Below are 26,869 nucleotides of genomic sequence, written 5' to 3'. Positions count from 1 at the left end.
GTGGCTATCCTAAAGAACTACAAATGCCATGATTATCTGGACAAGACTGGTGAATCAAGGCAAAGGTAAAAATCTCTGGATTAACTATCTAATGTTAGCTAACATTTAGTAATTAATAAATTGGCTACATTTCTTTTATATGGACAATTCTGTGAACTGTCTTGTGCGAGTTTTAAATTGACACAATACCTGTTAGCAAAGGTGCCAGCTAGAGATGACGTGCAGGAGCTTGAAGGGATTTGTAGTTTTGCATGATGTCTACTTTGACGCTAATTAGCGTTTTCGAATACGAGAGTAAATAGAGCCAAATATATTGTCACCTTGTCCGAGAGATATGTACATGGTTATCAAAACATCACGCCAGGGTAAGCCTACACGAAACCTGGCCCTTATTTGAAGTGTTTCTAAAATCCCCTTTGGGGGAAATGTATGGCGGGAAAACTAATGGAACCATTTCTCTGTTGACCGCTAGGTTTTATGGGTATTATGACACCTCCACTGTGGGGCTCTTATAGACCCCAAACTACTACATTTAGGACACTCGCCTATAGGATTTTATATTGCCATAAAAAATATATATATATGCGTGCTACATAAAAATACACTCAACAGAAAAGACATTTGGCAAGAGTGGATCACCTCGAAGCAATAAGAAGCATATTTGATATCCTAATGCCCAGCAATTCATTTTTATCCACTCTAATGGACATTAAGTTTTGGTCCTTATCTCAGAGGCCATACATGCCACAAGTAAATGTCCAGTTAAAAAAACATTTAAAAGTTAATATTCTGTTAACTCATATCCAAATAATGTAGTTGACTTGTCCTATACTCGTATGTAGCCAAAGCATAAATTGTAGAAAAACACACTTCAAAAACCCCACCTCAAAATTTGTATCTCAAACAAAAGTGTTTTTTTTTAAATGCATGCTATTTCCTCAGCTTATGATGTCATACTCCTGCGGAAGATGAGCTGGCCAATCAGCGATCTATGTTCATTCATATTTTTTTTACGACCGGTAAACGGCCACACCATTCTTACACAGAAAATCTTATTTTAAACAAACATACCTTAATTACATTTTTTTTTAAGGTAAACTATTTTACTCATATTGTAATTAATCATATTTCATATACATCTGGAATCACGGGTCAGTTACTTTATGTCCTGTTCTACCTTTGAGAGGACATTATGGGAGTTTCAATGAGATCACATGTATGAGGGTGTGACCTTTAACCTTCTCTCCTTGGTTAAAAAAAATAAACAATAAGAGCGTGTTCATTAAAGTCCTCTGTAGTGGACATAAAAACTATGCTTTTTACTTACTGTATTGTTCCATATTTACTATCACCCGGTTAGTTCCACTACAGTGCACATCAAATAATAACAAACAATATTTGTTCAAATTACTTTCTTAGTACAATTTTTTTCTCTCCACAAAACACCTTTTTCCATCCCTTTTTTAAACTGGGTCTCAGGAGGATAAAATACAGGTTTTAACATGTCTCATAAAATAGAGTTCAAATCTCAGGACGATATATAATATTCACTGTTTCAAACTACATTCAAAGTTAGAGAGGAAATGTACAACGGCCCATGCACTGAGACAGACCAGCATCATGACCATATACCATACTTTACGCACCACAGTCAAATTACCATAGGACAGTCATTAATATTCAGGTAATAGGAGGGTGGGAAATTCAACTGCATTCAAATAATATTCAAATTCTGGAGTTTTCCACAGTCCATTTGAGTTGTTGATATTGTCGCTGTTGAGATAGATCCAAGTGAGATTCCCAATCCAGGAATGCAGTCAACAGTTAGATTGGGAGCTGAAACAGTTCATCTCGGACATCGAACACATGGTGTTTTAAATTTCTCTCATACAATTCGCTATCAACAAGATGACAAACTACAAAGACAAAAGCAAAGCTTTCTCAGAAAGACGGAAGTCCGGGTGGCATCTAGCCTATACATTCTTTCTTGGCAATAACAGCACCTCTTGTATTTTGGAGAGACATTTAGGTTAGTAATTTAGAATAACGTACAGCTAAATGCACTGAAAACACAACACCACTGAAACTTGGAGGCAATAACATTACACTAACCCGATGACATCTCTACCCTGAAAATACAATTATGTGGATGTTTTTTTCCTATATTCAGTGCTTAAAACTATGTAAGAGGTGAAAACATGGGCCCATATCCAGAATCTAAAATGCAGATTTAACATAGAAAGACATTTGCGTCAAAAATCACGTTCACTTGTTTAAAGGGAGTTGAGATACACAGAGGAAGAAGTATTAAGTGCTTGAAGATATGCAGTTGCAGTCTTTGTCCACCATGTGGCAGCATGTCTGTATCCTGTGTTGGGTTCAGTGCAATTTCTTCTCTCTCTCTGGAAGTCTCACCGGAGGTGTTCAGTCAGTGATGTGAAACACGCTGAACATTGCAGATAGAAATGGAATGAAGAGCTTACACCAGTCCCTCTTCTACACACCAGACAATCTTATCCGCTCTACGTAATGGATTTCTATCCGAGGCAGTCTGAACGTTGCAAATAGAAATGGAATGAAGAGAGCAGACATGATTGTCTATCAAAGAAGAGGGAATGGTGTCTGCTCTATTCATTACATTTCTGCATGCAATGTTCAGACTCAGAAATCCATTACGTAGAGGAGATATGATTGTCTGTCATATAGAAGAGGGAAACGTGTCTGTTCTAGATCACAGATTGCACCCTTCTGAACAGACTCCAGCACTAAGGCCGCCATAGTAGGGTGTGCTTCTGGCTCACATCTTCTGTTGTTTCCTCCCAGCTGTGTGTTAGGCTGAATGCATACTTCTAGGAAAGTAATCAAAAGAGAAGAGTCATTCAATCTGACTACCGGTACTTGAAAACTCAAATGATTGTTCATTGAAATCTCATTAGGCAACTTAAGTCATTGGCTAGTGGGCCTGACAAAGTGTGACCATTTTAGTAATTACAGAATGGCTGAAGGTACAGTGCATTTGGAAAGTATTCAGACCCCTTCACTTTTTCCACATTTTGTTATTTTACAGCCTTTTTCTAGAAGGAATAAAAATAAAATAAATCTTCAATCCTACCTCATGAAAAAGCAAAAACAGATGCGATTTTTTTGCAAATGTACTAAAAAATAAAAACACCTTACTTACATAAGTATTCAGACCCTTTGTTATGAGACCTGAAATTGAGCTCAGGTGCATCCTGTTTCCATTGATCATCCTTGAGATGTTTCTACAACTTGGAGGCAACCTGTGGTAAATTCAATTGATTGGACATGATTTGGAAAGTCCCACAGTTGACAGTGCATGTCAGAGCAAAAACCAAGCCATGAGGTTGAAGGAATTGTCCGCAGAGCTCCAATACAGGATTGTGTCGAGGCACAGATCTGGGGAAGGGTACTAAACAATTTCTGCATCATTGAAGGTCCCCAAGAACACAGTGGCCTCCATCATTCTTAAATGGAAGAAGTTTGGAACCACCAAGACTCTTCTTACAGCTAGCCACCTGGCCAAACTGAGCAATCGGGGGAGAAGGGCCTTGGTCAGGCAGGTGACCAAGAACCCGATGGTCACTCTGACAGAGCTCCAGAGTTCCTCTGCGGAGATGGGAGAACCTTCCAGAAGGACAACCATCTCTGCAGAACTCCACCAATCAGGCCTTTATGGTAGAGTGGCCGGACGGAAGCCACTCCTCAGTAAAAAAGGTACATGACATCCCGCTTGGAGTTTGCCAAAAGACACCTAAAGGACTCTCTGCCACTATGAGAAACAAGATCTTCTGGTCTGATGAAACCAAGATTGAACTCTTTGTCCTGAATGCCAAGCGTCACGTCTGGAGGAAACCTGGTACGGTGAAGCATGTTGGTGGCAGCATCATGCTGTGGGGATGTTTTTCAGTGGCAGGGACTGGGAGACTAGTCAGGATCGAGGGAAAGATGAACAGAGTAAAGTACAAAGAGATCCCTGATGAAAACCTGCTCTAGAGCGCTCAGGACCTCAAACTGGGGAGAAGGTTCAACTTTCAACAGGACAATGACCCTAAGCACACAGCCAAGACAACGCAGGAGTGGCTTCGGGACAAGTCTCTGAATGTCCTTGAGTGGCCCAGCCAGAGCCTGGACTTGAACCCAATCTAACATCTCTGGAGAGACCTGAAAATAGCTGTGCAGCGACACTCCCCATCCAACCTGACAGAGCTTGAGTGGATCTGCAGAGAAGAACGGGACAAACTCCCCAAATACAGGTGTGCCAAGCTTGTAGCATCATACCCAAGAAAACTTGAGGCTGTAAACGCTGCCAAAAGGTGCTTCGAAAAAGGACTGCGTAAATTAGATTTTTTATTTTTACCCCATTTTTCCCCCCAATTTTCTGCTTTGTGATGTCACCCCAATACCTTGACTTTGTTGTCCTTAAGCCATTTTGCCACAACTTTGGAAGTATGCTTGGGGTCATTGTCCATTTGGAAGACCCATTTGCGACCAAGCTTTAACTTCCTGACTGATGTCTTGAGATGTTGCTTCAATATACCCACATCATTTTCCTCCCTCATGATGCCATCTATTTTGTAAAGTGCACCAGTCCCTCCTGCAGCAAAGCACCTCCACAACATGATGCTGCCACCCAGACCAGAGGACATTTCTCCAAAAAGTACAATCTTTGTCCCCATGTCCAGTTGCAAACCGTAGTCTGGCTTTTTTATGGCGGATTTGGAGCAGTGGCTTCTTCCTTGCTTAGCAGCCTTTCAGGTTATGTCGATATATGACTCGTTTTTACTGTGGATATAGATACTTTTGTACCTGTTTCCTCCAGCCTCTTCACAAGGTCCTTTGCTGTTGTTCTGGGATTGATTTGCACTTTTCGCACCAAAGTACGTTCATCTCTAGGAGACTGAACACGTCTTCTTATGAGGGCTGCGTGGTCCCATGGTGTTTATACTTGCGTTCTATTGTTTGTACAGATGAACGTGGTACCTTCAGGTGTTTTGAAATTGCTCCCAAGGACAAACCAGAGGTGTGGAGGTCTACAATTTTTTGTCTGAGGTCTTGGCTGATTTATTTTGATTTTCCCCTGATGTCAAGCAAAGAGGCACTGAGTTTAACGGTAGGCCTGGAAATACATCCACAGGGATTCCACCAATTTACTCAAATAATGTAAATTAGCCTATCAGAAGCTTCTATAGCCATGACATCATTTTCTGGAATTTTCCAAGCTGTTTAAAAGGCACAGTCAACTTATTGTATTTAAACTTCTGACCCACTGGAATTGTGATACAGTGAATTATAAGTGAAATAATTTGTCTGTAAACAATTTGTTGGAAAAATTACTTGTGTCATGCACAAAGTAGATGTCCTAACCGACTTGCCAAAACTATAGTTTGTTAACAAGACATTTGTGGAGTGGTTGAAAAACACTTAGGTTATAGTCATTAAAACTTGTATGTAAACTTACGACTTATATATATATAAAAAAACATTTGCTAAAATGTTTAAACCCATTTTTGCTTTGTCATTATGGGGTGTGTAGATTTAGGGGGGAAAACAATTTAATCCATTTTAGAATAAGGCTGTAACGTAACAAAATGTGGAAAAAGTGAAGGGGTCTGAATACTTTCCGAATGCACTGCATACATCACATTGCCAGGCCAGGCGTATTGGGGTAAGTTAGGGTTAGGGAAGAGGAAACAATTTCCTTCTCACCTGGTTATAGATGGATATCAAACATTCCTTCCTCCACAGCCTCTTGGTCTTCCTCTACAATCACTGAGTGAGAAGGAGGGAGAAAAATATGAATAATGCAGGCAGGCCAATATCCATTACTAATTAATACCCCAAAACAAGCCATCAAATTCTATAACCACCTAAAAACAAGAGACCTCCCACTCCTACCACTACAAAGCCCTGAAATGCCAAGAGATGAAAATAGACAAAGTCCCCTCATCCAGCTAGTCCTGAGGCTAAGTTCATTAACCACTACCAACCCAACAAAGCCTCAGGACAGCACTCAGAAAATCTGGTCCAACCAAATTATAACCAAACAAAAATAAAATGATATTACCTATTGGGAAAACATGAACAACTCTTAAAGTAAACTTGATTGCTATTTGGCTCTAAAACGGACAGACCACGGTGGCAGAAAACTGAGAAAGAAATGGACAATGTACAGACTCGGCGAGCATAGCCTTGCTATTGAGAGAGGCTACCATAGGCAGAGGAAGAGCGCGAGAGAGGAAGAGGGCGAGTGAGAGAGGAAGAGAGCGAGCGAGAAAGAGCGAGAGAGGAAGAGTGAGCGAGCGAGAGAGGAAGAGCGAGAAGAGAGCGAGCGAGAAAGAGCGAGAAAGAGAGAGAGAGAAAGCGGAAGAGGAAGAGCAAGAGAGAGAGAGGAAGAGAGAGAGAGAGAGGAAGAGCGAAAGAGAGGAAGAGAGGACGAGAGAGGAAAAGCGAGAAAGAGGAAGAGAGCAAGACAGTGAGGAAGAGCGAGTGAGAAAGAGAGGAAGAGCGAGAAAGAGCGAGTGAGAAAGAGAGGAAGAGCGAGCGAGGAAAGAGGAAGAGCGAGAGAGGGCGAGAGAGAGCGAAAGAGGAAGAGCGAGAAAGAGAGGAAAAGAGCGAGAGAGAAAAAAAGAGTGCGAGAGGAAGAAAGAGCGAGAGAGAAAGAAAGAGCAAGAGAGGAAGAGGAAGAGAGCAAGGAAGAGCGGAAGAGCGAGAGAGGAAGAGCGAAAGGGAGAGAGCAAGAGTGTCAGTGGCCATGGTTACCTGCTATATAGTCTCTTCCACCCATTAATAGCACTGCATTCTCCATTAGACGAGGGCATTGCTGAACAGCATACAACAACAACAACAAAAATATCCTTCTATAACACAGTGGTATACAGAGGGAAACAACCATTCCCAGAGGTTTAATTGTGCCTGGATGTTTGATTCATCTGCTCGTCACACGTTGCAGTGATTTTTGCACAACTATTTGTGGAGACAGAACACAGTGCAACGCGAGACACAGAACGCATTGAAAAGGCAGCACGGCAGAATGACAAAGGAATCAAACAAAACTACCCAATCATTTGAACTACATGCTAATGGTCAACACGATCTCACACTGAATTCGTGCAAATATATACAAAAAGCATTTCAGTAGATTTCCTGTGTTTTTTTTGTGCCTTAATTTGTGTAAAAAGACACACTTTTCTGTGACTTAATTCACAGGGAAATACTTTTGGGGGCAAACTTCAGAACAATCTTTTGAAAGTTAGAGCAATACATGATGGGCAATGTCAGCAGCAATAAGACAGTCTGACATATACAGTGCAGTATTCAGATCACTTGACTTTTCCACATTGGAAAATGGATTAAATTGCTTTTATTCTTCATCAATCTACACACAATACCCCATAATGACAAAGCAAAAACAGGTTTAGAAATTTTTGCAAATGTATTAGAAATACAAAACTGGGCCTCCCGGGTGGCGCAGTGGTCTAGGGCACTGCATTGCAGTGCTAGCTGCGCCACCAGAGTCTCTGGGTTCGCGCCGCAGCCGGCCGCGACCGGGAGGTCCATGGGGCGACGCACAATTGGGCTAGCGTTGTCCGGGTTAGGGAGAGTTTGGCCGGTAGGGATATCCTTGTCTCATCGCGCTCCAGCGACTCCTGTGGCGGGCCGGGCGCAGTGCGCGCTAACCAAGGGGGCCAGGTGCACGGTGTTTCCTCCGACACATTGGTGCGGCTGGCTTCCGGGTTGGAGGTGCGCTGTGTTAAGAAGCAGTGCGGCTTGGTTGGGTTGTGCTTCGGAGGACGCGTGGCTTTCGACCTTCGTCTCTCCCGAGCCCGTACGGGAGTTGTAGCGATGAGACAAGATAGTAATTACTAGCGATTGGATACCACGAAAATTGGGGAGAAAAGGGGATCAAATTTAAAAAGAAAAAAAAAGAAATACAAAACTGAAATATCACATTTACATAAGTATTCAGACCCTTTACTCAGTACTTTGTTGAAGCACCTTTGGCAGCGATTACAGCCTCAAGTCGTCTTAGGTATGACGCTACAAGCTTGCCACACCTGTATTTGGGGAGTTTCTCCCATTCTTCTCTGCAGATCCTCTCAAGCTCTGCCAGGTTGGATGGAGAGCGTCGCTGCACAGCTATTTTCAGGTCTCTCCAGAGATGTTCGATCAGATTAAAGGCCGGGCTCTGGCTGGGTCCTCCAAGGATATTCAGAGACTTGTCCCGAAGCTACTCCTGCGTCGTCTTGGCTGTGTGCTTAAGGTTGTTGTCCTGTTGGAAGGTTAACTTTCACCCCTGTCTGAGGTCCTGAGCGCTCTGGAGTAGGTTTTCATCAGAGAGATCCTTGAACTCTACTCCGTTCATCTTTCTCTCGATCCTGCCGCTGAATAACATCCCCACAGCATGATGCTGTCACCACCATGCTTCACCGTAGGGATGGTGCCAGGTTTCCTCCAGACGTGATGCTTGGATTTCAGGCCAAAGAGTTCAATCTTGGTTTCATCAGACAAGAGAATCTTGTTTCTTATGGTAGGAGACCTTTAGGTGCCTTTTGGCAATCTCCAAGCGGGCTGTCATGTGCCTTTTACTGAGGATTGGCTTCTGTCGGGCCACTCTACCATGGAGGCCTGATTGGTGGAGTGCTGCAAGGATGGTTGTTCTTCTGGAAGGTTCTCCCATCTCCACAGAGGAACTCTGAAGCTCTGTCAGAGTGACCATCGGGTTCATGGTCACCTCCCTGACCAAGGCCCTTCTCCCCCAATTGCTCAGGAAGAGTCTTGGTCGTTCCAAACTTTTTCCATTTAAGAATGATGGAGGCCACTGTCTTCTTGGGGACCTTCAATGCTGCAGAAATGTTTTGGTACCCTTCCCCAGATCTGTGCCTCGACACAATCCTGTCTCTGAGCTTAACGGACAATTCCTTCGACCACATGGCTTGGTTTTTAGTCTGACATGCACTGTCAACTGTGGGACCTTAAATAGACAGGTGACTGCCTTTCCAAATCATGTCCAATCAATTGAATTTACCACAGGTGGACTCCAATCAATATGCATCTGAGCTCAATTTTGAGTCTCATAGCAAAGGGTCTGAATACTTAAGTAAATAAGGTATCTGTTTTTAATTTTTAATAAATAAAACCTGTTTTCACTTTGTCATTATTGGGTATTGTGTGTAGGTTGAGGGACATTTTTTATTTAATCCAGTGTAGAATAAGGCTGTAACGTAACAAAATGTGGAAAAGGGGTCTGAAGTCAAGGGGTCTGAAAACTTTCCGAATGCACTGTAACCACTAACTTGAGTTCAGTCTCGCCAATGAGAACCAAGAGGGGCCTTGCTTCGTCCTTCATGACTGGGAAAGACCTCGATTCTAGGCCATCGAAAATCCAACATCCATCTCATTAGATAACAGGATGGATCAACAGTGATTCATATTACTGGTAAGTTAACTTATGTAATCGAGACAGTCACAGAGGACTTTCTTCTGAATAACTGGTCAGAGCACAGCACTTTCCATTCAGCTTCAGGCAACTTTGATGTAAGGCTTGATCACACCTGTAAGGACCACTTCTATCCGTCACGCGTATTGTTGCTTATCTATTGTTCAGTAGATACATCAATGTAATTACGCCCAACACAATGTTGAAAAACAGAATGCTTCCCACCACTAGATCACATAACTAGACGGGAGCTGGGCGTGATCCCAACACTGCTACCAATGCAGCGTGCACTTTCTTCTGCTACAACAGGGACTCTAACCAGGGCTCATAAGTGGCAAAATGAGCTCCAACGGCCGTTGCCATCAAAGCCTAGTATTCCTCTGGGCAGATGCAGTAGGCCTACGATGCTGGCATATGCCTCGTTATAATAGCCTAAGTATATAACATGATTGACATGACCGTAATAATCATCATGAAACAGCCTTGGAAGTGCCATAAGTGTAAGCCAACATAATTCATTATTTTACATGAACCTGTTTAACTGCATTGATATGGCTTAATTGATCATAGTCCAGACTCGTTATAGTTGCAAATCCCATGCAGGTGCACCAGGCGAATTTAAACCAAAACAGACTCCCCCCCCCCCCCCCACACATTTATTGATTAATTATTTTTCCATCATGAAAATGTGTCCCCATTCCCCAATCAGTTTCCTTCATCGATACCACAAAAATACAGACAAATACAGCTTTTTACTCCAATCTGGCAACCCTCATAAAATCAGACATAATACTTTGGGATGCTGGTGCTAAGTGAAAACAAGCATAGGAAACAGCATTGGCATTGGCAAACAGCACAGGCTACTATTATATCATAAGTATTTCGGGGACAACCTGGTTGATTAACAATATTGGGTTGTTAACGTTTGTTTTCATATAAATAAATGTGGGACACAAAAAAAATGGCACCATTGCCCAAAATGCATTGCTCCAATAACTGTAAAAAATATATATATATATTTTCCTATGAATTAAGTAGCACAAACGTATATTTTCACACGGATTAAGCCACAGTCTCAACGTCAACAGTGAAGAGGCGACTCCAGGATGCTGGCCTTCTAGGCAGAATTGCAAAGAAGAAGCCATATCTCAGACTGGCCAATAAAAGGAAAAGATTAAGATGGGAAAAAGAACAATGACACTGAAACAGAGGAACTCTGCCTTGAAGACCAGCATCCCGGCACACTTGACCAGCATTGCTACCACAGCATTCTGCAGTGATACGCCATCCCATCTGGTTTGCGCTTAGTGGCACTATCAACTGTTTTTCAACAGGACAATGACCTAACACACCTCCAGGCTGTGAGGGCTATTTGACCAAGAAGGAGAGTGATGGAGTGCTGCATCAGATGACCTGGCCTCCACAATCACCCAATTGAGATGGTTTGGGATGAGTTGGACTGCAGAGTGAAGGAAAAGCAGCCAACAAGTGTTCAGCATATGTGAGAAATCCTTCAAGACTGTTGGAAAAGCATTCCAGGTGAAGCTGGTTGAGAGAATGCCAAGATTGTGCAAAGCTGTTATCAAGGCAAAGAGTGGCTACTTTGAATGATATAAAATATATTTTGATTTGTTTCATATTTTTGGGGTTACTACATAATTGTACTGTATATATCTCACACAATGCTACTGCTCGACAATTATTTTATTTTTTTATCTCCATTGACCAACAGCCTATCAATCAAACAATTAATCAGTCGACTAATCGGGGTCAGCCCTAAAACATACTGTACCATTCCATCTCATAACCTTCTGTAAAGACTACCTGGCTGAAGTATGATGCTACTGGTTCTTGAGTGACCCCAAATCTGAAGAATCCTGGTGAGATGCGGACATCTCAGTATTAGTAGAACCAGATTGGAGGTTGAAAGGGGGGGCGGGGTCTCTCACCTGTGTTCTGTAGGCTGGGTGGGCTGTTGGCCGGAGGGGGGAAGCTGTAGGAGCGTGCCTGAAGGGAGGGGGCGTGCTCGTGGCTAATGCTCTTGGTCCGTTTACGACACTCCACCGCCAGACGACCTTGACACGCCTTGTGACAGTTAATTCCACAAGCTGTCCGAGGGAGGGAGACAAAGCGAGAAAGAGATGGGGAGAGAGGAAGATAAGAAGGAACGAGGGAAGAATGCCGGTTTAGACGGGAAGGGCGAGGGAGTTGGAGGGAACGAGTGCGAGGTAAAGGAGGGTCGAGAGATCAGGGATGGGGTGGAGAGAGAGGCAAAGTCTAAGAGAGACAGAGGGGTGCAAAAATAAACATTGGGGCAAAGGGAAGATCGAGTGGTGAGAGATAGGTGCTCATACGCACAGTACAGATGCACGCACACTGACACACACACACTGCCATGCAGACAGACCCTGACAACAGCTCCGACAATGAAGGACACTCATGGAGTAGGTAGAAAAGAGGGAGAAGGGATGTCCAGGGTGGCAGAGAAAGAGATTCAGAGTATCACACACACACTCTCCCATTTGTGACCTCACTCGCTCATTGATTTCTAAACACCTCTCACTCTCGGTAAAACGTCCACATCAGCGAAGGTTAGATTCAATAAATGTCTACAACACCCAGACTGATTCAGACTAACCACACACACACTCACACACACGTGCAAGAGAGCCAGACACTCAGCACTTCTGTTCTACGCCATCTGCGACAAGCCAATTCATTTCAATTATCCGCCGCCATCATCTCTCCCACTCGGCGACTGGGGGCTAACAATGGTAATGGAAATGAATGGCTGGGACCTCTCATTGACTTCCACACATCTCATTAAAGGCACTCAGCAGAGTAGAGCAGACACGCTGAAGCTGCATCCCAAACTGCACCCTATTCCCTCCGTAGAGCGCACCACTTTTGACCAGGGCCCATAGGTCTCGGGTCAAAAGTAGTGCACCACATAGGGACTAGGGTTCCATTTGGGATGCAGCTGAGAGACAGACACAGTCTACTGAGTACAGAGCGTAGTACAGACAGAGTTCAGGTGTATGCTAATGTGGGTTGGCGCTAGCGGAAGTCTGCCATGCGACTTGTGCATGTGTGTTTGTGCATGTGACTTGTATGTTTCTACAATGTGTCGACCCTTGAGACAGCTTCTACAAACAGTGGCGCGACGGAGACCCACAAATGTTTATTTTATGATCCTGTGTGCTCTGTTTAAGTGTTTTAAAGGGAGCCCTGTAAGGGGGTAATGTACAGTGGCAAGAAAAAGTATGTGAACCCTTTGGAATTACCTGGATTTCTGCATAAATTAGACATCAAATTTGATCTGATCTTCATCTAAGTCCCAACAATAGACAAACATAGTGTGCTTAAACTAATAACACACAAATTACTGTATTTGTCTGGTCTATATTGAATACATCATTTAAACATTCACAGTGTAGGTTGGAAAAAGTATGTGAACCCCTAGGCTAATGACTTCTCCAAAAGATAATTGGAGTCAGGAGTCAGCTAACCTGGAGTCCAATCAATGAGACGAGATTGGAGATGTTGGTTAGAGCTGCCTTGCCCTAATAAAAACTCACAAAATGTAAGTTTGCTATTCACAGGAAGCATTGCCTCAAATAAAAAGAGATCTCAGAAGACCTAAGATTAAGAATTGTTGACTTGCATAAAGCTGAAAGGGTTACAAAAGTATCTCTGAAAGCCTTGATGTTCATCAGTCCATGGTAAGACAAATTGTCTAGAAATGGAGAAAGTTCAGCACTGTTGCTACTCTCCCTAGGAGTGGCCATCCTGCGAAGATGAATGCAAGAGCACAACGCTCAATGAGGTGAAGAAGAATCCTAGAGTGTCAGCTAAAGACTTACAGAAATCATCTGGAACATGCTAACATCTCTGCTGACGAGTCTATGATACGTAAAACACTAAACAAGAATGGTGTTCATGGGAGGACACCATGTAAGAAGCCACTGCTGTCCAAAAAAAACCATTTCTGCACGTCTGAAGTTTGCAAAAGAGCACCTGGATGTTCCACAGCGCTACTGGCAAAATATTCTGTGGACAGATGAACTACAGTTGAGTTGTTTGGAAGGAACACACAACACCATGTGTGGAGAAAAAAAGGCACACCATACCAACATCAAAACCTCATCCCAACTGTAAAGTATGGTGGAGGGAGCATCATGGTTTGGGGCTGCTTTACTGCCTCAGGGCCTGGACAGCTTGCTATCATCAACGGAAAAATTAATTCCCAAGTTTACCAAGACATTTTGCAGGACAATGTTAGGCTATCTGTCTGCCAATTGAAGCTCAGAAGTTGGGTGATGCAACAGGACAACGACCCAAAACACAGAAGTAAATCAACAACAGAATGGCTTCAACAGAAGAAAATACGCCTTCTAGAGTGGCCCAGTCAGAGTCCTGACCTCAACCCGATTGAGATGCTGTGGCATGACCTCAAGAGAGCAGTTCACACCAGACATCCCAAAAATATTGCTGAACTGAAGCAGTTTTGTAAAGAGGAATGGTCCAAAATTCCTCCTGGCCGTTGTGCAGGTCTGATCCGCAACTACAAAAAAAAATTGGTTGAGGTTATTGCTGCCAAAGGAGGGTCAACCAGTTATTAAATCCAAGGGTTCACATACTTTTTCCACCCTGCACTGTGAATGTTTACACGATGTGTTCAATAAAGACATGAAAACGTATAATTGTTTGTGTGTAATTAGTTTAAGCAGACCGTCTTTGTCTATTGTTGTGACCTAGATGAAGATCAGATCAAATTTTATGACCAATTTTTGCAAAAATCCAGGTATTTCCAAAGGGTTCACATACTTTTTCTTGCCACTGTAATGTAGTCTGATGTATTTACCATGGCTTCCACGCTGTTGACATGAAGCTCAAAAGCCCCCTTTGGTTCGAGGGACAAATCTATCATTTTTTTTTTTTTTCATAGCAATTTGAACTATTCAAGTTAGCTAAATGTATTGATTCTCTTACCTTTACACTTGTATCCCTGTTTGTAGAAGCCCCATATCTAGGGAGAAAGAGAGAGAGAAAAGTGATTTGTAACTTCTCTTCATGAAATTCTTGGAACACGGAGACAAAGGAGACAAAGGCCGGACGTCTAGTGACAGAATAGGGCAGAGTGACAGGGATCAGAGAGCGACGAGGGTGACACATGCTGAGAAGGTGGACGTGGGGAGAGGGAGCAAGGTGGAAAGAGGGAAGTAGAAATAGAACAAGGGACAGGAAGTGGCAGATCGAAAGAGAGTGAGCATTAGAGGTAGAAAGAGCAAGAGTGAGAGGAGGAACGAGAGGGGGAGGTACAGGAACAGAGGGAGGTGTGGAGGAGAGACAGAGGGAAGGAGGAGGTGGTGGGGGGGGAGTGAGATCAAGCAGACGCTAGGAGCCCACCGCGGGGGTACAATGACATGAAAGACCTGTCCAGGAGATCACAGCCACATCAGAGATCTGAGGACCGAGAAAATAACCTGACCCTACACACACACACACAGACAAACACACGGACAGAGAGCCTTCAATGCCACCAATACACTTACCAGCCATAAGTTCAAAGAGAATTCATTTTCTTTCAAAAACTACACCAATAGAGGACGACAAAAACTCTCACCAGTCGCCAAGAACAGAAGACCGAGAGAGAGAGAGAGACCGAGAGAGTCCCCATGGCAAAGTCTCATATCAACAAACATGGCCTAATAGAGAGTTAGACACCAATCTTACAAACTGGCCCCGTGTATAACCTATAGCCCCCAGAGCAGAACAAACACTCGCTGCCCTCCCTGGCTGCGTACCAAATGGAACCCAATTCCTATGTAGTGCTCTACTTTTGACCAGGGCCCTGGAGAGAGAGCACAGAGACACATTCACAAGAGCTTTAAGCTCTAGCTCCATTAAGCAGGTGATAAGACTATAGCGGGGGAGCTGTCAGAAGAGAGATATTAAAACAATGTGGGGTTACAAAGTTATGCCTGAGTCACCCAGGGCAAGTGAACTCCATAAATGGTGCTGGGCAGCTTGTTTTTTTGCTCACCGCGTTGTCTCTAAAACATTGGAAGTCAAAGTATTATGTTTGACCCGAAGCCAACAGGAAACCAGGCAGAGAGGAAGTAGCTGGTGGCTGAGTCGCTTTGCACATTTCTACCCCCCCCCCCCTATTTTTCCATAGTATTTTTCTCTGAATGGCATGGACATTTCACTTAGCTCCCCTGTGAAGTGAATCAGCAGTGTGTGTGCATGTACGTGTGTGCGCACACCAAATGAGAGAACGTGTGTATGAGTCACGGTGTATGTTTTTCAATGTGTTGCACCTCATCTCTCTCGGTCGTTGTACCTGCTAGGGGTTTTGGTGCAATTTCAGGAGCTGTCGCCCAGTTCAGTATCAAAGCCACTCTCGCCCTCATTACAGTCCCTTGACTCACTGCCGTTGTGTGAGACAACAGAGATCCTCTGACGCCCTCTGACACCTCTCTCTCCTCTCACCACCACATGAAAAACAGCAATGGGGGGGGGGGGGGGATACAGGGCTTGTCAAGGAGCCCAATTATCTGCCTGCTGTATTACCTCCAGTATCTCACTATCCCAGAACTGTATCTCCAAATAATTGCCATGGTTAAGAGCAGACCCAATGATGATGCCGAATAATAACGCAGACACTTAGTATCTGTTCTCAGGTGCTACCATCTGTCACCTCTCCGAAAGGCCAGGACTGAAATGGGAAGAAGGATCATTCTCCTAATAATGCTCCTTTGTCTTGGAGCCAGCTGACAAAAAAAAAAATTGGAACTGGAGGAGAGGGTATCGCTTGCTGAGTTTCAAGCTCTGATGGAAGGCAATTTTATTTACCATTGTAATTGGTCTTTAATGTATTGTATTTTGCTCGGGTTGTATGTGCACGGTGACTACTTCCTGCTGACCTCTTGCCAGGCTTCTAACCTCAAGGGTCTTTTCCTTGTCAAATAAAATGTGCCAATGTTGTAATTAGATATTTGTCTAGAACTCCCACAATATTGCTGCATAGTCATAGTGGCCAGACGTGACCATAGCCATCCACGCCATTCTGTCCTTCACCATTCACCAATCCATGCATTTAAAAATTACTTTTAAAGACAGCAGGGAATAGACTTAATAGTCTATAGGAGTGAGTATTCAAAGCTCAAAGAGCCAGAGCCATTTTGACTAAGGGACTATTTCAGCATTAAAATAATCAATTTGTCAATCAATTCATCAATCCAGTTAACTCAGACAGGGATCTGTATTGTACATAGGAGTGAGGATGGATTTATAGACGGCCAAACTGACAGTAAACTCACAAAGCCAGTGCAGTGTTCACAAAAGGTGGGCTTGACGTAGGTGGTCTCTGTGAAGGTGTGGATGAAGCCCATCTTACAGTTGAGCAGAGAGCTGGCCTTCATGAAATAGTCAATCATCTCCTCTCTGCTGATCTTCCCATCTCTGGTGAGTGAGAGAATGAGAAAGAGAGAGTGAGAGACAGACAGACAGACACACAGACAAAGAGACAGACACAGAGAGAGAAAGACACAAAGAGGGAGACACACAGAGAGACAGAGACAGCGAGACACAGAGAGAGAGAGAAAGAGACCGAGACACAGTGACCGAGAGACAAAGACACACAGAGAGAGACAGAATGAGAGAAAGAGAAAATTAACATAATGTCTCCTTCCCTAATCTGTGTGACGCTATTACGCATAGTATGGTTACAATATCAGTTATACGTGACTGTTGCTACGTAGCCTATGGTAGACAGTTGCCAAGATGATTTTGTCTCTCACTGGTTCTTGTCCAGTTCTCCAAACTTGCTGAGGTAGGGGAAGTTGTCCCTGATGATCTCAAACTCCTCCCTGGAGATGTGACCGTCCCCGTCCGTGTCAAAGTTCTTGAAGACAGACTGTAAACGTGGAAACACATCACTACAACATATCTGACATTCAAAACAGAGAGTACTATGGTTGTCATTCCTGTGACTTGTTGTGATTAATAAGAGGGTAGTGGAGAGGATAACTACTATGTTCCAAGCCAATAACGTTCCTTCAACAACTTGTAATTAGTTGGTTCAACTAAACTGAGAGACTTAGCTAGCATAACGTACGTCCACCATCTTCTCTATGTGTTTGTTGATGACCGCAGGGTCGGCTTTGGGCTTCACCGACGCTGCCCATTCGTCAATCATAGAGGGCTTGGGGGAGGAGGCGGGGGCGGGGCCAGAGTCCTGCCAGACCAATGAGAAGACAAGAACATAAATTCTCCAGAGGCTTCCTAGAATCAATAAAGGGGTAAGTTGAACATGAGAGCAAGGGTGTTTAAATGTCATGAGAAAATGAACACATTGGTTTCCTATAAGCTATTAGAATACATTGACTTCCTGTATAAATTGTAAAAACACATTAACTATCTACAAGATATAATACATTTTTTTTAAATGGCTTCTTATTGGCTATAAGGACACATTTGTTTCCTATTGGGCCCTGGCCCATAGCGCTCACTGCTGGTTTAGCACTGCGTGGCTCTCTCTGTAGAGACAGCTGGTAGATCTCCTCCTCGGTGTGGTACTGGTCCAGAGACACCTGCAACATGGTAACTGTATTAATATAGCATGTGGATACCATGACAACAGAGGAGATTTTAAAAAAGGAGGTCTTGTTGTTTTAAGAGGCATACTATTACTTTGTATTAGCCAAACTTTAAAACTACCCGTTAACCTCAGAGCTACTTCATTTTCAGTTGAAATGCGTAGAACGAGGTTGAATAACCAACAGTATACTAATCCCATAGGATGTTATTTGTTTTTCGCTGACTGAAAAAAAAAATCTGGCATTTCTCCGCCAAACTAATATAGCGATTCTCTCATATCAAGGACAATGGAATCACCTTCCTTGTACAGGTCATCAATTAATAATAAACTAGGTGAAAAATATTGGACTGGCAGACTTGAAGGCTACTCTAAGGTGAACCGTATTGCCATGGTTTCAAGCACATTGGCTTAACTCAATCTCCTAACGCCGATCCAAACGAACCTGAAGTTGAATAAACTGTATAAAAGTCAGTGAATGAGATGATTGATGATTGTGTCCTTCAACTCGTGACTGTCAAGTTATTTCCTGTTTCTCAGAGAGAGAGAGAGAGAGAGAGAGAGAGAGAGAGAGAGAGAGAGAAAGAAGAGGGGAAGAGGTCGAGAGAGAGAGCGACAGAGAGCGAGAGAGAGATTAGGTGCAAACCAGAAAAAGAAAATTGTTTTTCGCTCCGCAAACCAGAACGAGAGAAGTACACCATTGGGTCATAGCTGAAACAGACACATGACCAGCTCTTAATTCAAGCCGTATCCTGCCGGAACAGGATCCTGTACCTCTCCGTTTTGGACTATTTCATTCCGGAACCTATTTGACCAGATCCGGTACCTCTCGTGGCATGAAAAATCATTTTCAAATGTTAAAATTCTAATAAAAGCGATGATTATAATAATAATAATATGAATGTTCGGGTTGGACCGGGCTTATGGTTTGAGCAACATTACAACCTGTTTGAGACCAACACGTGGCTGTGTGAGAAGCTCACCTCTATCTCTCGCAGAACTAGAATGAGATTCACTTTCTACATTAGTCTCTCCCTCTCTCTGCTCTGATAGACAGTAGCCTGCAAATCTCATCTCTCCAGCGCGGCACTTCATAATGTATTTCCTTATAGAATCATAGACGCAGAAAGGGTTCTGGAGGAGCTGCAGTACCCCTGATAAATCGAAAAACTAAATTTGCCAAAGTTATAGAATAACTGCTGCCTGTCAGAAATAAATTAAATAATTCAGAATAGCCTACTACACCATGAGAATGCCTATAATTTAGCCACCGAAGATCAAAAAAACATTTTTGTAAATAGCTGTGAATTGGGTGTAGCCCAATAACAAGGTATAGCCTACAGCCAGGAACACGAAGCAAATCTGTCAATGAACAGAATGTAGACAAAGCAGGCCTTTCTCAATATTTCAAATACAAATAGCAAGGAAAACACAGGCTGGAAAGCAAACGGCTCCTGCTGAAAAGAGAAGACTAGTCTGTCTGCTGTCGGCTACCAAAATATTTGATCAACTTCCAAATATTTCCCTATCATTATGAGTCACGCGCAGTGCTTAATTTGTAAATCGGGAGTTGCCGAGAAAAAAAAGTGAGCGGGAGAGGAGCTCCGAGGTACCAGAACACATTTTACAAAGTAATGATGAAGTAATTGTTTTACAAAGTAAAACAGAGAAGAAATATAGGCTTTTGGCACAAACACATCAGCCATCACCAGTGAGTAAGCTGAGCATCATTGGGTGAGTCAGTGAAACTGGAAAGCAGTTGAAGGACTAATTTCCTCCTCACAATGTGTGTTTCCACACTAATATATATATATATATATTTTTTTTTAAATCAAACTTTTTCTGCCCTAATTTTGTGGTATCCAATTGGTAGTTACAGTCTTGTCTCATCGCTGCAACTCCAGTACGGACTCAGGAAAGGCGAAGGTCGAGAGCCATACGTCTTCCGAAACACACCCAACCAAGCCGCACTGCTTCTTGACACAACGCCCGCTTATCCCGGAAGCCAGCCGCACCAATGTGTCAGAGGAAACAACACCATACACCTGGCGACCGTGTCAGCGTGCATTGCACCCGGACCACCACAGGAGTTGTTAGAGCGCGATGGGACAAGGACATCGCTGCTGGTCAAACCCTCCCCTGACAACGCTGGGCCAATTGTGCGCCGCCCCATGGGTCTCCTGGCCGCGGCCGGCTGCGACAGAGCCTGGACTCGAACCAGGATCTCTAGTGGCACAGCTAGCAACTGCGATGCAGTGCCTTAGACCACTGAGCCACTCGGGAGGCCGTCAGTGTCAAACAAACCTGTCATTCCGGTAATTTGTACGGTGTTAAAAAAGTGTCATGTAAAATGATGCAGAATTACATGAAATATGTTTATAAAAAGGCCACATTTTTCCAGCACCCTAGGCTACTACAAAAGTTCCCCATGTGTGCAACTCCTGTAAGCGCCTCTACTCTGCTGTTCTATGCCACTACGCAAATGCGATGAAATACATGCAATGCTTTATTGTAAAAAGGGGATTTTTTCCCCCCTCATTCGTTCTGGTACCATGGAGCTCCCCACAACCCTCTCCCGCTCACTTTTCGTTCCGGCACCTCCCGATTTACAAATTAAGCACTGCGCATCACTCATAATTATAGGGCATTCAATGGAAAGGAAATGATATGGCAATATCACATTCTAACAGTGTATGCCTTTGAAGAAGCTTCATCATTTCAATGTAGAGGGGAACAGTCCTGGCTATCAATAAGACTAGCAGAAATCTGATTGCTTTTGGAGGTAGTCAGTCATTCTTGATTCCCCCTGGAACCTATTAGAATTTGCATTAGGTCATTGGGAATATTAAGTCATCACGCTCCCTCTCCATCCTTGGACTCCCACTAGATTCTTTCAATGACAACAAAAAAATCCTTCACACTTTCAATTTATTCCTTAAATTTGAATGACAATCCCCCTCTCCACAAGGGTGCATGCTCAGCCCCCTCCTGTACTCCCTGTTCACCCATGACTGCGTGGCCACGCACGCCTCCAACTCAATCATCAAGTTTGCAGACGACACAACAGTAGTAGGCTTGATTACCAACGATGATGAGACAGCCTACAAGGAGGAGGTGAGGGCTCTGGGAGTGTGGTGCCTGGAAAACAACCTCTCACTCAACGTCAACAAAACAAAAGGAGATGATTGTGGACTTCAGGAAACAGCAGAGGGTGCACCCATATCTACATTGACGGGACCGCAGTGGAGAAGATGGAAAGCTTCAAGTTCCTTGGCGTACACATCACTGACAAACTGAAATGGACCACCCACACATACAGTGTGGTGAAGAAGGTGCAACAGAGCCTCTTCAACCTCAGGAGGCTAAAGAAATCTGGCCTGTCAGGCCAAAAAGATCAAAGACATCAACCACCCGAGCCACTGCATGTTCACCCCGCTATCATCCAGAAGGCGAGGTCAGTACAGGTGCATCAAAGCTGGGACCGAGAGACTGAAAAACAGCTTCTATCTCAAGGCCATCAGACTGTTAAACAGCCATCACTAGCACATTAGAGGTTGCTTCCCTATAGGCATAGACTAGGACTCACTGGCCACTTTAAGGAATGGAACACTAGTAATTTTAATAATGTTTACATACCTGGCATTACTCATCTCATATGTATATACTGTATTCTACACTATTCTACATTATCTTCTCCACTTAATGTTTTCATATTTTGCATTACTCATCTCATATGTATATTTATTTATTTTTATTTAACCTTTATTTAACTAAGCAAGTCAGTTACGAACAAATTCTTATTTACAATGACGACCTAGGAACAGTGGGTTAACTGACTTGTTTAGGGGCAGAACGACAGATTTTTACCTTGTCAGCTCAGGGATTCGATCTAGCAACCTTTCGGTTACTAGTCCAACGCTCTAACCACTAGGCTACCTGCCGCCCCATATATTGTTTTTCTATACCATTCTACTGTATCTTAGTCCGTTCCGCTCGGACATCGCTCGTCCATATGTATGTGGTCTTAATTCATTCCTACCTAGATTTGTGCGCATTGGGTATATGTTGTGTAATTTGTTGGATATTACTGCACTGTCGGAACTAGAAGCACAAGCATTTTTCTACACCTGCAATAACATCTGCTAATCACGTGTATGTGACCAATAACATTTGTTTTTGATTTGATTTTATCCACACGCCATCATTGATTCCATTAAATTTGCTGTAGATTGCTGTATTTCTCTCTCCCTCCTCCTCTTCCTCTCCCCCCCCGGATACATTAATTCACAAGGTTGACTGGCGGGATCAGTGGCTATGGAATATAGTCAATAAAGAAATCCATCGCTTGATAATCAGGGACCTCGTCAATGGTGTCCCTTCCTCAAACAGTGTCATGTGACAGTGGCATTACTGTAAGAGGGAAGCCTTTGTTTTCTAACATTTTCTTGGAAGTTAACTCCTGCATGCATAACCATATTCTATTACTGTCAATGATACATATCATTGGGTGCCTCTAGTTCACCATGGAAACACATAATTGCCAGAGATTTGATGGCAGGTTATATCATGTGTACAAGGAGTTTCTAAATGACATGACAAAGATAAATAACAGTTACATCCAGATTAAATCTACAACAGATACATTCTATTGTAATAAGGGAAAGGGAATACGTCACTTCCCCATATGTGGGGAATATATCTGAAACACATTTAATGCGTTTTCAATATGAATCCAAATATTGGTCTAGCCTGGTCCATGATCTGTTTGTGCCGTCTTGCCAACTCCTATGGTCATTATCACGGCATTAGGAAGACAGCCTAAATAGATCTGAGACCAGGTTACACACAGTATGTGACACTAACCAAGTTTGTTGAGCAGGTCTGCTTTAATACATCGGTACATAGAGCCATATATCCCACCATCCCCATATGTTGGGAATATATACTGAACCAAAATATAAACGCAGCATGTAAAGTGTTGGTCCCATGTTTCATGAGTTGAAATAAACGATCCAGGAAATTGTCCATATGCACAAAAAGCATATTTCTCTCAAAGTTGTTTACATCCCTGTTAGTGAGCATTTCTCCTTTGCCAAGATAATCAAGCCACTTGACAGGTGTGGCATATTAATTAGTTGATTAAACAGCATGATCATTACACAGGTGCACGTTGTGTTGGGGACAATAAAAGGCCACTCTAAAATGTGCAGTTTTGCCACACAACACAATGCCACATATGTCTCAAATTGTGAGGGAGCGTGCAATTGGTATGCTGACTTCAGGAATGTCCACCAGAGTTCTTGAATGTTCATTTCTCTACCATAAGCCACCTCCAACATCATTTTAGCAAATTTGGCAGTATGTCCAACTGGCCTCACAACCGCAGACCCCGTGTAACCACGTCAGTCCAGGACCTCCACATCCAGCTTCACCTGCGGGATCGTCTGAGACCCGTCACCCGGACAGCTGATGAAACTGTGGGTTTGCACAACCGAATAATTTTTGCACAAACTGTCAGAAACAGTCTCAGGGAAGCTCATCCGCGTGCTCATCGTCCTCACCAGGGTCTTGACCTGACTGCAGTTCGGCATCGTAACTGATTTCAGAGGGAATATGCTCACCTTCGAGGGCCACTGGCACCCGGGAGAAGGGTGCTCTTCACAGATGAATCCCAGTTTCAACTGTACCGGGCAGATGGCAGACAGCATGTATGGCTTTGTGTGGGCGAGCGGTTTGCTAATGTCAACGTTGTGAACAGAGTGCCCCATGGTGGCGGTGCGGTTATTATGGGCAGGCATAAGCTATGGACAACAAACACAATTGCATTTTATCGATGGCAATTTGAATGCACAGAGATACCGTGAAAAGATCCTGAGGGCCATTATGCCTTTCATCCGCCGCCTTCACCTCATGTACACAATTCATGGAAGCTGAAAATGTCCCAGTTCTTCCACGGCCTGCATACTCAGACATGTCACCCATTGAGCATGTTTGGGATGCTCTGGATCAACGTGTACAACAGCGTGTTCCAGTTCCAGCCAATATCCAGCAACTTCGCACAGCCATTGAAGACTAGTGGGACAACATTCCACAATCAACAGCTTGATCAACTCTATGCGAAGGAGATTTTTTATCGCTGCATGAGGCAAATGGTGGTCACACCAGACACTGAATGGTTTTCTGATCCACGCCCCTACCTTGTTTAAAAGGCATCTGTGACCAACAGATGTATATCTGTATTCCCAGGGGTCTTAATTCATGAATTTCAATAGACTGATTTCCTTATATGAAATGTAACTCTGTAAAATCTTTGAAATTGTTGCATTTATATTTTTGTTCACTGTATTTTCAATATATTTAATATATAGTATGTCATATTAATCATGTAACCAAAAAAGTGTTAAATCAAAATATATTTTTTCATCAAAATAGCCCCCTTTGCCTTGATGACAGCTTTGCACACTCTTGGCATTCTCAACCAACTTCATGAGGTAGTCACCTGGAATGCATTTCAATTAACAGGTGTGCCTTGTTAAAAGTACATTTGTGGAATTTCTTTCCTTCTTAACGCGTTTAGACATGAAAGTCAGTCTATCAGGAACATCAAGAGCTTTGAATGTTTCTTCAAGTGCAGTCGCAAAAACCATCAAGCACTATGATGAAACTGGCTTTCATGAGGACCGCCACAGGAAAGAGAGACCCAAAGTTACCTCTGCTGCTGAGGATAAGTTCATTAGAGTTACCAGCCTCAGAAATTGCAGCCCAAATAAATGCTTCACAGAGTTCAAGTAACAGACATATCAACTGTTCAGAGGAGACTGTGAATCAGGCCTTCATGGTCAAATTGCTGCAAAGAAACCACTACTAAAGGACACAAATAATAAGAAGAGACATGCTTGGGCCAAGAAACATGACAATGGACATTAGACCGGTGGAAATCTGTCCTTTGGTCTGATGACTCCAAATTTGAGATTTTTGGTTACAACCAACCATGTCTTTGTGAGACGCAGAGTAGGTGAACAGATGATCTCCACATGTGAAGTTCCCACCGTGAAGCATGGAGGAGGTGTGATGGTGTGGGGGTGCTTTGCTGGTGACACTGTCAGTGATTTATTTAGAATTTAAGACACACTTAACCAGCATGGCTACCACAGAATTATGTAGCGATACACCATCCCATCTGGTTTGCGCTTAGTGGGACTATCATTTGTTTTTCAACAGGACAATGAACCAACACACCTTCAGACTGTGTAAGGGCTATTTGACCAAGAAGGAGAGAGATGGAGTGCTGCATCAGATGACCTGGCCTCTACAATCACCTGACCTCACTCCAATTGAGATGTTTGGGATGAGTTAGACCGCAGAGTGAAGGAAAAGCAGCCAACAAGTGCTCAGCATATGTGGGAACTCCTTCAAGACTATTGAAAAAGCATTCCAGGTGAAGCTGGTTGAGAGAATGCCAAGAGTGTGCAAAGCTGTCATCAAGGCAAAGGGGGGCTACTTTGAAGAATCTAATATATAAAAAATTAATTGAACAAAAAAAACAAAAAAAACTCTTGAAGGAGTAGATGTGTCCAAACTTTTGGCTGGTATTGTATGTTTTACTAACTGTGAGTAGACTGAGCAGGTCTGTGTTGGAATCAATGGTGGGTGGTGTGGTCTGGATCAGCGCCAGCTCCTGGAGGATGGCATACAGCTGTTGACACTTAGCCAGGTTGACCCTGCTCTTGCCCGGGTCAGCCCAGTCAGACAGTGCCACATGCACGGCAATCAGGTCCTTGAGGTGCACACCCAGGATGGGGAAGCGGAAGCCTGTGCACTCGGAGAAGCGGCGGCGGTACTGGCTGTAGTTACCACAAGACGTCACTAACTCGATCAGGCTGTTGAACACCTGGAGGGGACCGGGGGGGGATGATTGAAGGAGGAGAGGAAGGATTGTTTAAGAGGGGGAAGGAAACGTGTGTGGATTAACGTTGTGCGACAGTACAAATAACTCTTCCAAGTCCTTCCATGTAACTGACAAATAGCCCTGATCTCTCCCGCTGTTATCTAAACGAATCCTTTCTGTTTTAGGATGTGAGCTAATGTCAGTTATTGTGGTGGTGACACCAGGCTATTTGAAGAGTGACAACATAGCGTGCACATAAGGTATGAGATGAGCATAGATATTTCACCTTGTTGGTCTCGTTGCTGATGTGTGACTGGGTGTCTTTGAGGCGAGATATGGAGCTGTTACTGAGCCCCCCCACCACCGCCATCAGAGTGTTGAAGTTCTGAAGCTGGAGCAGTTTCTGTCAGAGAGAGAAGAAGAAGAAGATGGAGAGGGGGGTAAGGAGAAAATACAATCCCGGTCTTTGCTGTTGAAGCACCCCTCCTACTTTCCTTTGTTTGCTAAGCTCAGAAACCTACCTGAACTCCAAATGATTAACTAACCTAGGGCTGAGACAGAGAAGAGGTATAAGAGAGAGAGAGAAAAATATCAAAGATTCAGAGAGAGAGACATGAGGCACTGGGTGAGAGAAACATTGAGAGCGAGTGAGGGGTGAGAGAAATGGAGGAAGAAGAGAAGCCAACGTGTGGGTGTAAGAGCCGGTGCCAACAAGGATTCAAGAGAGACAGAGGAGAAGAGGGAGACGGAACTATTGACAAGGAGCCAGAGGGAGAGGAGCAAGCAAGTTATAAAACAGTGATTTAGAGAGAGACTATTTTCTCTCTGAGGGAAACCGAGAGGATTGGAAGAAATTGGAGGCACACAAAGGCAGGCGATAACTAAAATCCAGGGAAGGTCACACATACGCACTCCCTCACAC

The 26,869-nt window shown here is 43.5% G+C and overlaps 1 protein-coding gene across 1 annotated transcript in view; it reads right to left on the bottom strand.

Annotated features, from left to right (window-relative positions):
• Nucleotides 1–472: 472 nt before the first annotated feature.
• The window catches only part of LOC120030628 (RAS guanyl-releasing protein 2-like), a 35,745-nt gene continuing 9,348 nt past the window's right edge, over nucleotides 473–26,869 (bottom strand). Inside the window, exons 7-16 of the mRNA XM_038976058.1 lie at nucleotides 26,234–26,350; nucleotides 25,669–25,950; nucleotides 17,974–18,054; nucleotides 17,580–17,699; nucleotides 17,263–17,378; nucleotides 16,783–16,924; nucleotides 14,450–14,486; nucleotides 11,407–11,565; nucleotides 5,728–5,790; nucleotides 473–2,849 (exon numbers count right to left, since the gene is read on the bottom strand). Coding sequence (XP_038831986.1) covers nucleotides 5,732–5,790; nucleotides 11,407–11,565; nucleotides 14,450–14,486; nucleotides 16,783–16,924; nucleotides 17,263–17,378; nucleotides 17,580–17,699; nucleotides 17,974–18,054; nucleotides 25,669–25,950; nucleotides 26,234–26,350 — 1,113 coding nt within the window. The 3' untranslated portion in view covers nucleotides 473–2,849; nucleotides 5,728–5,731. The remainder of the gene's footprint in view (nucleotides 2,850–5,727; nucleotides 5,791–11,406; nucleotides 11,566–14,449; nucleotides 14,487–16,782; nucleotides 16,925–17,262; nucleotides 17,379–17,579; nucleotides 17,700–17,973; nucleotides 18,055–25,668; nucleotides 25,951–26,233; nucleotides 26,351–26,869) is intronic.

Source organism: Salvelinus namaycush, chromosome 36 (genome assembly GCF_016432855.1).
Source record: "Salvelinus namaycush isolate Seneca chromosome 36, SaNama_1.0, whole genome shotgun sequence".
NCBI lineage: Eukaryota > Metazoa > Chordata > Actinopteri > Salmoniformes > Salmonidae > Salvelinus > Salvelinus namaycush.
The sequence above is the reverse complement of the archived record's forward strand: the minus strand, read 5'-3'. Positions and strand labels throughout refer to the sequence as shown.